Genomic DNA, 12,688 nt, shown 5'->3' on the forward strand with positions numbered 1-12,688 from the left:
ACACACACACATTTGAGACAAACGAACACTCAAATACTTCAGACGCCAACACACTCTTTCACATGCAGCATTAAGATTCTCCTACAGCAGGGTCTTTTGTTTGTCACCATCTGTGCCTGGAGGACTAAATCAAATGAGGCAGAAGAGGAAGGCGAGAAAGAGAGAAAAGAAGCCTTTCTGCTGGTGGAGGGCCACTTTTCTGTCTCATCCCTGCAGATGGACCCTGCTGCTTCGCCAGTGGCCATATGCCCAGGGAGTAACACCGACGGTGCAGTGGAGTGTTGGGGGGGGGGGGGGCTATAAGAGGTATGTGACTGATGCATGGTTCAAACAGACTCTGGTACATATGGTACAGAGGTACTATAAAAATAAATCCTAGGAGCACGACTGTGGTTCTGCTGTTTGTGAGAGATTCTTTCCAAACATCCTGCGTGTGCAGTATATGTGTCATCGTGCCCGTGTGTTCATGCGTGAGTGTAGGTGCACGTGTTCAGATGTTGTGGTGCATGTGTCAGCACTTCATTCGGGAGTTAATTATAACGCTGCTGCATGTATGTGATAGTAGAATCACTATTTCCAGCTGCTGTATTGTTTTTGCCTTGTGAGTCTGTGTGTGCGTGTCCTGGAGAAACAAACTGAAGTGGGATCAAAATTAGTTCTGAGCACCTTGGCAGGTGTTCATGTCTGTCTGTTGACAAATTGTGTCAGCGCAATCTGCTTATTAAGCAGATGACACATCGATCCCCCCTTTTTTTGGCCGAGGCTCTTGTCTCTCTCTCTTTATTTTTTTTAAACGCTGTTTCTTTCCAACTGTTTTTTGTACTGACACGAGTCCAAAAAAACTATTCAGGCTATCACTCTCGTCCTCTACAGCTTTATATTAGCACTATTATTTAAGCTAAGCTACTATAGAGTGACTGTGCCAGCCCTTAGGCTCATGATGTCCTGGACACTGTCAGGGCTTTTGAAAATATTTACTGTCTTTACAGCTCAGATTTTGGCATGAAGATTATTCTCGGGATCATGACTTTTTGGTGGTAAAATAATTCAAACCAAGAAGAGTTATATTAATAACTAAACACTTTTAGGTTGGTGTCATTTGATGCACTCTCTTGGCTGAAGTTTTGTCTGTTTTCAGTGTCTTCTTCATATATATGATGGCACTTGTATCTTCAGGTGCTGTGCTTTACTGACCGACTTTCAATGTATTTTTTTTTATCACGAGAATTCTCACCATCTGCCCTTAATCTTTTAAAAGAGATAGACTGGGATGATTTATTTATATTAGCATACATATTGATATACTATATTTTTCGGACCATAAGGCGCACCGGATTATAAAACGCACTGTCGATGAATGGGTCTGTTTTTATACATAAGGCGCACCAGATTATAAGGCGCATTAAGTGAAACCAAACAGTCAGATAAGTCAAACTTTACTCAACTCATTCTTCTTGCTTCCTCCACTTCCGTACCATTGATTCATTAATGTTGAATTCTCTCGCAGCTGCTCTATTCCCATGTTGTTGCAGTATATTAATGACTAACCTCATCTTGTGGATGGATTATCTCCGTTGTTCTCCTGACTGAAGTTTGGTCTGTTTACAGCATCCTGCCATGCGATTGCATTTGTCAAAAACCATCGGGAACCCTTACGTTAAATTAGTTAGCGGTTCATCCTCCAGCTTCACTGTGTTATGCTTTGTATTATGCTAACATAGCTGTGTCGCTAGCGATCACATAGCACAGCATTATATACCAGCTAGCCCAACTTCAGTAACCCTATAAACGTCACTACTGTTTAGTTTTCTGTCTTCATTTATGTTGGAAGTGATAGCAGAGCTGTACATTTTAATTTTTTCAGAAATCTCTCAGTAAGAACATGGTATATCATATTTAGGTAACTAGTGAAACTAGCGAGCTAACTTCCTGCTAACTTCTAACTCCGTTAAATTTAATAAATTCTGTTTTCATGGATACCTGGATGTTAAACGTAGTTGTTAAACCTGGTAAAGCAGCAACGCTGATCATTTTATTAAAGTTGAAAGAATATAGACAGTTTTTAACTCTCAATGTGCTGCAGTGTTCGTTTGACTTTGGGACCTGAAGCGGACGGAGTTTTAGACCCAGATTACTCCGAGTTCGCGAGGCTCCTGACTACGGTAGCCGTAATGCTCCGACAATCCATTAAGCGGTGCGGCTTCGTAGCTTACAAAAGTTGTACTACATTTTTTGACAGATTTTTGAGCGCCGTGTACCAAATAAAATCAGTTCGAGGTCAGTAAGCACAACCAGAATTCATACATAAGGCGCACCGGATTATAAGGCGCACTGACGATTTTTGAGAAAATTAAAGGATTTTAAGTGCGCCTTATAGTGCGGAAAGTACGGTAATACAGGGGTCTCAAACTCGCAACCCAGGGGCCACTTGCAGCCCACGTCACCCCTACGTGTATGTTGACATGAAGAAATATAAAGCAATCTGGCCCCTGAAGTTACTTTTTTTGCTAGGGAGGATATGTTTGTTGTTGAGTTCAATGTTAAAATAAGTTCTTTAAGAAGCAAAAAATTATTTAATATGAAGGCAACATGAGCAGAGAGTACAAACATGTTGAGGGATTAGCTCTGTTAGTTCAGCGATTCATGTGTAAAGAAAACAATTTTCACTAGCAGTCAAAAACTAATGTGTACAGTTATGTCTGCATTTTTATGTTGTTAAATATGAACAAAATTATAGCAGAAGTGATGCCACGTGTCTGGCTAAAAAGAGAGTACCAATTTGTTTATTTGGTAGTTCAATGAAGGCTTCAGTTAGTTAAGAATGGGGGGGGGGGGGGGGGGGGGGGTAAAATTGTGTTCATGTTTGCAGTTTAGTCTTTTTATACAATATTAGAAATTTTAAAAAACAAACAAAACACTACATTTTCGCAAATATTTGTGGGTGTTTTCTTGTTTGTTTGTTTGTTTGTACTACTTGAGCACTAAAGTGGCCCTCCACTGAGATGACAGTGCCAACAGTGCAAGTTTGAGACCGCTGATATAATAAAAACACAATGATAGCAAGCCATGAAGTGGCAGAACATTACATTTCATCTAGCCTAAAGCTGCGTCCACACAGGGAGAGATTCACAGCGATGTGGCAAGCAGAAACCATAGAAAGTGAAAAAACTACACTGAAGTTGGTTATGTTGGCTCACAGAAAATCTGGCGTGGTGTGCATGTTTAAATATAGGCTCCAGTGCCGTTCCATTGGTTTATCTAGTTTATCTGTTCGTTTCCAACAAAAAAATCTAACCAAATCCCAGTACTATCATGCTACTGAAAGGATTAAATAAATTAGGATATCAATTTATATCACTAACGCATCCACTATCTTTGTAATGCCATTATCTTTAAAGGTAACAGTGGAGGGATCAAGTGTAACACAAAACACACATTCAAGTAGTGAAATATTCCTTTACACTGTATAGTAATCAGTTAATTAAAAGGTTAAGCAGAGTCTTAACTTGAAAGGTTTGTTGTTCCCAGTGTGGTGGTAAGGAGGCCAGGCCAAAAGGGTGGAGTTTTATAATGGGCACGAAATCAAACTGTCAGCTTCACAGCCATACACAACGACTGAATGGCTCCCTGTGTGTGCAGCTTAACTTCAATGCTATTTGGGTTTTCATCTTCCTTTACACCCACTGTTATAGAAGACTTTTATGTGTTTTTACAAATATTTCAGCTGGAGCACTGATAAAATACTCGCTTTCCTCAAGTTGAAATAATTTGGACAGTTTTTAAAACCTTTGAGTTCCCTCAGTTTTTTATTTTTGGGAACTAAGGGAACTATTTGAGCATGATGACTTATTACAGACTTCAGAAGCAGTCAACACTCCCTAAAGAGATCCACATACAAAGACAGGCGTGGGCTGACTATTACTACTAAGTGCTCTTTTTATAATATAATCATTTACTGTAATAATGTAGTAATGACAGTGGGCTACTCATTGATCAGATTTGATTTGATTTACTTTTGTAAGGATTTTGAACTTCTGTTACAGAAGGCTCTGGGAAATCATTATCATTATTAATCATAAACAAAACTAACAAATGTTTACAAAGGTTACACTTTATATCCCAAAAGGCTGATTGTGTTCATCTGGACGTAGCGTTTTCAGTGGAAGAAATGTTTCGTCACTCATCCAAGTGACTTTTCCCCAACCTTATAAACAGTACAATTACACAATGACTGAAACTAGCCCACTGAATGAACAATGGGCTGTGAGGTCAGTTCCTTGATCACTTACACTTTATAATACAGCCTGTGACTAAGGGCACTATTGGAATTTCCATATATTTTATTTGAAATTACAATGTAATTATATTTAAATACACATACTTAAAGGTAGCTACACTAGAATAAGGTAAGTCAGTTTTTTTGCTTTACAGGAAACTAATAAATAATTATACTGTATCTAAATTTAAGTACTAGTGTACAATTTCACTGTCATTTTGCAGAAAAACAAACAATATTTAAACAAATTAGACTTTTCAGGGCGTGGGTCATTTTACAGAGTGGATTAATCTTGGCTTTTTGCATCTTTATGTAATATTCATTATGTTGATGTGGATGATCGATATTCTATTATTCAATTATTCTTGTATTTTACCATTATAAATGTGATAAGGGTCGTTCTTCCCTTCTATATTAAAAATAAATAACTAATAATAATAAATACCATCAAAATTTGCAGGCTTATCTGACCTTGATGATGGAAACAAAGTCTAACTTCAATTTTGTTTTTTCACAACCATTATTAGATACAACTTTCAAAATGAGTGTCGTTTCCTGTAAAATACCTAGAAGTCATGTACTACCTAAAATTACTTATACATTACTTAAATTAAAAATTAACTCATAGTATAATTATTTATTGTAGTATATCTACTTTAAGTATTTGTAAGTAAATACAATTACACTGTAATTTCAAATACAGTACACTAAAAATCCATTCAATTACAGTGGAATTACGCTCTTAATTGCAAACCGCATTATAAAGTGTTACCGAATGTAGTAGTAATGACAATAACCATTAGCATCACAGCCTTTGCTGTCCGTGTATTAGAATTTTAGTGCTCCTTTGCTCCTACCTGTGAGCAGGTATTCGCCTCTCACCAGCCACCAGTATGACATCACAAAGCTGTCTAGTCCGCAGGTAGCCCTCCATCTTGCGGAAGGTGACATCAGCATGGGACAGAGCGGTAAACATGCACTCCTCTGGACACGCGCACTGCTCCATTGACACACATGAGGACAGCGTGGCACTACTGTTAGACGTCCTGCGCCCACACAATGGCACACAGACAAGGACAAACATTCAACAAACACACACGGACAAAGACAGAAAGAGAAAGAGACAGAAACTTTCAGTGGATTTATTGGTGAACAAAGAGACAGATGTGTGAAGAGAGCTACACCAGCTGTTCTGAGTCATCTAATGTACCCTCTTTGTATCATTCCCTCACACGTATTCGCTCTCTTCTTCACTTTTCAACAAGGTTACTGTATGTCGCCAGAAGCAGACAAAAGATCTTTAATGGTTCAATTACTAGGAGTAAATGGTCAGATAAATTTAGCCCTCTTTAAAGAAAATCTGCCAATTAAATAGCTATGGGAGCTAAGCCCATAGGATATGCAGTAATTTACTCTGCTCCCTAATGGCAACCAGTTTCCTTGCATCTATACCAACAACAGGAGGCAGAGCAGGGTTTAGGACCAGGAAGGCTTCGACTTTACTGTTGAGTTTATCTGTGCATGCGTGTTTGTCAGAGATGAGCTACCCTGTGAATTATCAGCCATCATGGCTCCCAAACCAGCATTTAATTTATGTGAGCCAGTGCTGTACTTCCATTTTTAATTTAACAGCAGAAGAGGCAGGACTGGCCCTGCAGCACAAAGACATAAAAAATAAACTGATACTCCAAGGATAATATGAATTCAACTCCACAGTCAGGAGAGAACTCACACTCTTTTAGTGAAGTGTGTGTGTGTGTGTGCTCAAAGCTCAAGCTGTTTCAAGTCAAACTGTCTTAAATTGCAATTTTTCACTTGCATGTTCTACCAGGAATGAATAAAGAGAAAGCTAGGAAGAGATACACCGACATAAATTGTGGAAAAGGTGTTACAAAATGTGACTTTTGTACAAAACAATTTAGAGATTGGATTATTTACTCAGAAATCATTGTCATGTATTGGTGTAGCATGTCCTCTTTTTAACTATCACTTGGCATTTGAAGTTGCTATACATATTTTCCGATCCATATTTTTTTATACATGTTTGCACTTTTGTTGTAAATTTCTGTTATTCTCTTTCTACTATATGAAATTTGACTAATTCTGACATTCATTAAATACAATAAATATCGACAGACATTTCCTCAGAATTTCTTCGTGAGATGAAAATGTTTTACAGCACTGACATTAAATATGGGATTCATTAGCTCAAAAGAATGTGTAGTTAAAAATTGTTTGTTTTTTTTAGTACTGGGGAATTACCACCTGACCATGAATTTTTACATGGTTATTTGTGTTCACTGTTTTAGATTTTCCATCCTACACCTTTTACTGTTTTGTGTTGAGTCCCAAAAGTCTTATCTGTTTTCCTCAGACATAGCAGGCAGCTGTTTTGAGCACGGCAACCTCCAAAGGTCCTGTATACAACATAGACTGTATATTAAAAAGATGGATGCATCCTTTTCTTTCTGTTTATGGGTATACACATTTTCCTTTGAGATGTTTTTCTACAGACAAAATCTGCATCTTAATTAAAACTGTATTTTTGGTCCCCCACCCAACTCAGAAAGGGCATTTTAGGCAGTGACTAAGCATGTATACATAATTGATGCATGCACAATACAGGAAAAGAGACCGTTTTACTGTTACTTTATGAACTTCCCTCTTATTTTTAGCCTTTTAATAAACAGAAATGTAGACTGAGTAAATGAAAACAAAATCAATACTCATACTAAAAAAAAAAAAGAGAGAGATTTATTACAAATTTTATGACTTTTCTTTGGCTCTTTTGGGGTGGAAAAAAAATCCTTTGCTCAGGAAAACTAATATCAGAGTGATGCAGCTTGCTTGCGCTCCCTAGCAAGCCTGGCAACGGCACAAGACCAGGCATGTTTGAGAGTGAGAGCGTGTTAGCTCCCCGATGACGGTTTAGTAACTAAAAAGAGAAGAAAGCTACTTCGACAACCTCCAACAAAAGCAGCACACTTTGCTTGCTTGCTTCTTGCTAAAGGTGGAAACAACAAATGTGCTTCACCGCTTGAGGCATCATCGAGTACAACCAGACTACAAAGGCTCGGCTGGAGGAGGATGTGCTAGCAACAGCTGATGTGCAAGCCCAAGTAAACACATCAGCTGTTGCTAGCATTAACAGGAAAAGCAAACAGTGGATGGAAATGGTGCAACAGAAGCGCTTTAAGTAGCTGGTTAAATAGCTCGACCCAAGATACAACATCCCAGAAAGAAACTACATTTCAGTTTAAACTGTATTATGTGACAATACTGTGCAGACTCCTGAAAACTTCCAAGGTTAAGTATTAAGCCAGCAGCTTTTGCCTTTTAGAGTTGCCAGCAGCAACTCTAATGCTGTTGCTGCTGGCATCTTGTCATAAATATAATTATTGCAAATTTCCTTGAAATAGTGTGATAGAAATTTGAGGATATATCACCCACCCCTAGCTAGTCCTAGTTAAAAAACAAAGAAACAAAAAACTTAAGGATTCAAAACAATAGTCTACAAACTGGAGTGTTACTTCAGAGTGGCTACAGCCATCCCCAATATACTGTCTATTGCCTGCTCAGCATCAAACCTAATAACCTGCTACTGCATATAATGAGGCTGTTGCAAATATTCTTAATGTGATTATAATTGAATATAAAAATAAATTAGGAAATTTGTGTGTGAAAATGAAATCTGTTGTGGAAAATAAAATCAGCATTACCACTTTTTGTCTCCCGAGTGACACAGAAAGCAAAGCTGGCTTTCCACCTTTAGATACAACGCTGCTGAGGGGTTAACGGCGCATCCAGGAGAGTGAGAGCAGGGAATGATTTATCCTACCTTAATTAGGGAACATAAGTGGACAGATGTGAGCTGAACAACTGAGGGTCAATGTTGTTAAGTTCTAACATTCATCTAGTTGTCATTTTCTTCCTTAAAAAAAAAAAAAAAAAAAGTTATTTTGTTTTAGCAACTTTTCTCCATTCTCCAGCTGCTTCCATTTTCACACCGGACACTCTTCCTGATGCAATCCCCATGGGATCTGATTCTCCTCTCGAAATCAGGATCTTTTGCTTGTTAGGCGAATGTGTGAACCACTCCATATGGAGCCAGGCTGTTTCTATGTCTAACACTTTGTAATAACGGTGAGCTAACAACATATATAAGCCAGCTTAATAGTTAGTGCTTGTGTCTATAAAAATGTCTTAAAAATACAAAACTCTCAGATGCTCAAGCCCGACAAGGATCTAGAGAGACTGGAGATGTAACACAAGATTTAATGGCTCGACTCTGTTTGGGTTTTTGATAGCCCTAACATAATGAACCATTTTTCTAGCTAAAGACCCTTTATTTATCAATAACCGACAGATTTACATTTATGTGGACAGAAAAGCGACCTCTTAAGCGGAGGTCCGCACCTGCTTGATGTTAGAGCAGGCATAACAAGGTCACCGTTTCAAACCAAGTTAATGCAAGCTTAGGTCTTACGAGATAAGAACTCATTTGTGACTTTAATGAACAAACTCTCACTCTGTTTTAAAAAAAAAAAAAGTGCACCTGGTGTGTTTATGCACACATTTAGTGTAATCACGTGATACAGCAAGGCTCATCTCTGCCTATGTGCATTCTCTCTCTGTCCTGTTCCAACTTTCATATCTCCAACTAATCTCATTACTCACTCTCTTCATTCCACCTCATCCCAACATTCATCTTTGCCTCAATTTTCTCCCTCTTCCCTATCCTGTTCCAACCCTCCAAGGAGGCTTTTTGGCTGGCTTTCCTGCTCTCTAGCATGTGCATGTGTGTGTGTGTGGATTTGTGTCTGTAGACGAATGGTGTGGCTAAATACTGCCAGAGGAGACGGCTTTGAAGTAGGGGAACGCTGCCTTCCAGTCCCCTTAACTGAGCCTGGCAACCACTCAATATGGACAGAGAGAGAAAGGAGGAAGAGAGAGTGTGTGTCTAGGGCAAATCAACACCATGAAGCCAGATTTTTTAAACCCCCGCACCAGGCAAGGGCACTCACCCAACTGTCATTGGGTGTCTCTCTCCCAGCCTCTTTAATACGCTCACTTCCCAACACATTAGCAAGGGAAAAAAAGAAGGGGTGGAGGGGGAGGGCAATGAGTGGCCAGGGGTGGGCAGAGATGAATGTGGGACAGGAGGAGAAAAAGGGTAAGTAAGGGAGGTACACCAGGATTAAACGAGGGAAAGCTGGGTGGGGTGTGAAAGTGAAAAGGAGAGGAGGAGATGAGTGGAGCCGAGCAGCGCCTTCAGTCGCTCTGGGATTCTGTGCGCGTCCCTTCCCATGATCCCATTTGGGATTCTGCCACCCGTGTTTTGGAGTATCACACTGTACACAGGAGCTCTCTGAGGATGAATCGCACAGAGAAACACACAAACAAACCCCCACACACCACAAAACAAACATGCTGAAAAGCTACACATGTATGCAGCATACACTAATGTCTGGGTTGGTATGGCAACAATAATGTGTGCAAGGACATGGCTTCGTCCGTATACGTTTCCATTCAGACTCATGCAGTAAAAATTTTCTCTGCCCGTGTTAACGAGGCGTGTGCGTGTGTGCGTGCTTGTGTTACTATTAGGCAGAAGTAATTTGCCGTGTAAGCGCCGCCGGACTCCCATCATCACTGAAGATACGACATTAAGCCTTGCATAACAATAGGTATTTTTAAGACCTCAGTTTTCTCCTTCACAAGCAGAAACATACACATTTGCGGTGAAAACAAGTTCATGAAGAGACAACAAAGATGAATCGGTTTTTAAAAAATAGGTATATCAACTTTGGCTCTGATGAAAGCTGTGTGTGCACACATGTGCGTGCATTGTTTCCAATGAACCTTTTATATTTTCTGATGTGTATGGGGAGTACGACAGAAGGCTACCAGACGCATTTTGCCTGTATAGCAAACACACCTAAAGAAGCTGCCTAAACATTGCCCGTATTTTACAACTGCATCACAATAATATAAGTGTGGTTAGGACATCCTAATTACCCTGTTTTCCTATCTCCAAGGCAACTATTAATTAAATGGCTTTTTCACACCACTACAGCTGGATGGCCACACAGATGCAACACACTTCTTTCCGCATGTGAACACAAGCATGCAGAACCCTCAGGATTAAGAATAAAAGCCTTGGACTCTGATGCTGAAAACAAAACAATACAAATGTCAAGTGCAGTATGCAGCAACATGCAGAGCTCAGCCCTGGAGTCATATTGTAAATGACTCTGAAAATCCCATATGCACAAGAGTGAATTTCTGTTTGTGTTTGCATGCATCGTCTAATAACAGAGCCTGACTGGTGAAGCCTCATTAGTTGGTTGGAGGGAGAAATCAGTGCACCACACCCAAATGTACTCAGCCCTCACCTTCTCTATCCATTTTTCCATCTGTCTGCATGTTGGGAGTGGTGAGAGCATGCTGTCTGAACAGCCTTCTTATTCTATTAACTCATCAGGGGGGGAATTCAGCTTCCACAGAGCCTGTGTGCGCCAGAGATCAAAAGGAGGTGAACAATAAAGAAAATAAATTCACATTTTCTATTTAATTGTATTTATTCTTTTTGAGCTATTGTACTTGTTTAAGCCATTTCATTTGTCCTTAATGTTTGGCCTACTACAACACATTATTGATCCCAAAATAAATGAAAGTAGATCCCATCTTAACAACGCACTACACTGCAAACAGCCCAACTAGAAGAATTACAGCTCGCCAAATGCTCTTCTGATAAGTTGAAGCTAACACCGAGGAGTTCTCCACTTGTTCAAACTTTTCAGAGAAGTGTGCGTCTTTCACACAACTAAGTGCAGAAATTCTGCTCACAACTTTCACCTGAAAAGTCAGAAAACTGCCAACAGCATCCCCCTACTACTACCTGCAAGAGCTGGAGTCTGTTTCCGGGTGGTTGTTGTTCTCCTCGTTGCATGCTGCTGCCGCCACCGCTGCTGTCGCCGCCGCCGCCGCCTCCTCCTCAACCCCGGGGGGCTCGGGCACCAGCTGGGGTGCAGGGGCCTCCCCGGGGGGCTCCATGCTCGTCACGGGGCGAGAGCGACGTTGAGGCGGCGGGGAGACCCAGGACAGCGCTGCGGAGGAGCTTCGGCACTCTGGCTGGCTGAACGAGCGGGGACAGGAGCTCCCCGTCGCTCCAGCTGCCGCTCCTCCCGGACCGCCCCGGCTCCCAGCCGGATCAGCAAACTTTCTGCTGCTGCCGCTGCCGTTGCACAGGTTAGACCCAGCGCTGCCACTGGCCACCAGACCGCCGTGACTCCCCGCGCTGGGGTTTACGCTATTTGAATTCGAGTTGCTAGAGCCGCTAACTGAGGGTCCGTCTCCGGAGCTGCCGCCCGCTCTCCTGCCGGGGAAGTAGTCTCCTAGCGGCGGGGAGTGAGGCGGAGGGACCGCGGGGTGACCGAACCACCTCCATCGGATCCTCAGGATCTGCTTCACATCGAACTCCTTCCGCGAGGAAGAGCCCGAGCCGCTACTCGACATTCCAGGGCTCGACACGAGGAAATGGCGGGGGAGATCCCGTGCCGCTCTGCCGTTAAAACTGTACACTGCACTGCACGCGCGTCTCTCCTGGCAACCGCACGCCCGGTAACCGCGACTGAAGGAGTGAGCTGAATATAGCGGAGTATATAGACACACAAAGAGAGAGAGTGGGAGAGAGGAGGAGGAGATCTACTCTTAAGAGCCAGAGCATTTCAAGTAACCACAAACATCTGCCACAAGGACACGTTCATGTCACAGCTCTGCCAAATGACACAGAGCTGAAAGAGAGTGGACCATCACCATCACCGTCTTTTTCCCCGTCATTACTCAACAGGCCAGACAATCAGTCGATATTAATTAATAGGAGATGGAAGCCAGCAGACAGGCAGTTTGTTGTGCGCGCTGAGGTCGATTAGTCGATCAAAATGAAAATAACGACCAACTAGGGCTGCTGCTAACTGTTTTCAGGATCGATAAAGTAATTTCTGGTTCTATCGATTAATTCCAGAGCACTCTGGAAAATGTAAGAAGTCCGTGAAAAATGTGAAATTGCTTGTTTACTAAAAGGATGCAACCTTCAAAGCTGAAAAAAAGAAAAACTGCTGTTTCACTTGGTGCCTGAGGCTGCCTCCTAAAGTCAGTCCCCACGGGCCGCCATGTTAAAATGTCTAACGGTACAGCCTTAAAATGCATGTTTACAGCCTGCTGCAAAATACAGCGTTGGCAGAGTGAACATTTTGTTGCTGCTCTTTAATACTACTTCAAAAAAATGCAACTTAAAACTTTTTTAGCTTTAAAAAGTATTAATGGGGGTATCTGACTTAACTCACTTTGCACTTTTATTAAAAAAAAACACAGGAGAGGCAATACTGTCAAACTGTTGCAGTTTTGCTT

At 41.2% G+C, this 12,688-nt stretch overlaps 1 protein-coding gene across 1 annotated transcript in view; it reads right to left on the reverse strand.

Annotated features, from left to right (window-relative positions):
* The window catches only part of klhl5 (kelch-like family member 5), a 35,983-nt gene extending 23,971 nt beyond the window's left edge, over nt 1-12,012 (reverse strand). Inside the window, exons 1-2 of the mRNA XM_063476313.1 lie at nt 11,178-12,012; nt 5,134-5,322 (exon numbers count right to left, since the gene is read on the reverse strand). Of these exons, the coding sequence (XP_063332383.1) occupies nt 5,134-5,322; nt 11,178-11,794 (806 nt within the window). The 5' untranslated portion in view covers nt 11,795-12,012. The remainder of the gene's footprint in view (nt 1-5,133; nt 5,323-11,177) is intronic.
* Between the last annotated feature and the right edge of the window lie 676 nt (nt 12,013-12,688).

The sequence above is a fragment of the Pelmatolapia mariae genome, linkage group LG6 (assembly GCF_036321145.2).
Source record: "Pelmatolapia mariae isolate MD_Pm_ZW linkage group LG6, Pm_UMD_F_2, whole genome shotgun sequence".
NCBI lineage: Eukaryota > Metazoa > Chordata > Actinopteri > Cichliformes > Cichlidae > Pelmatolapia > Pelmatolapia mariae.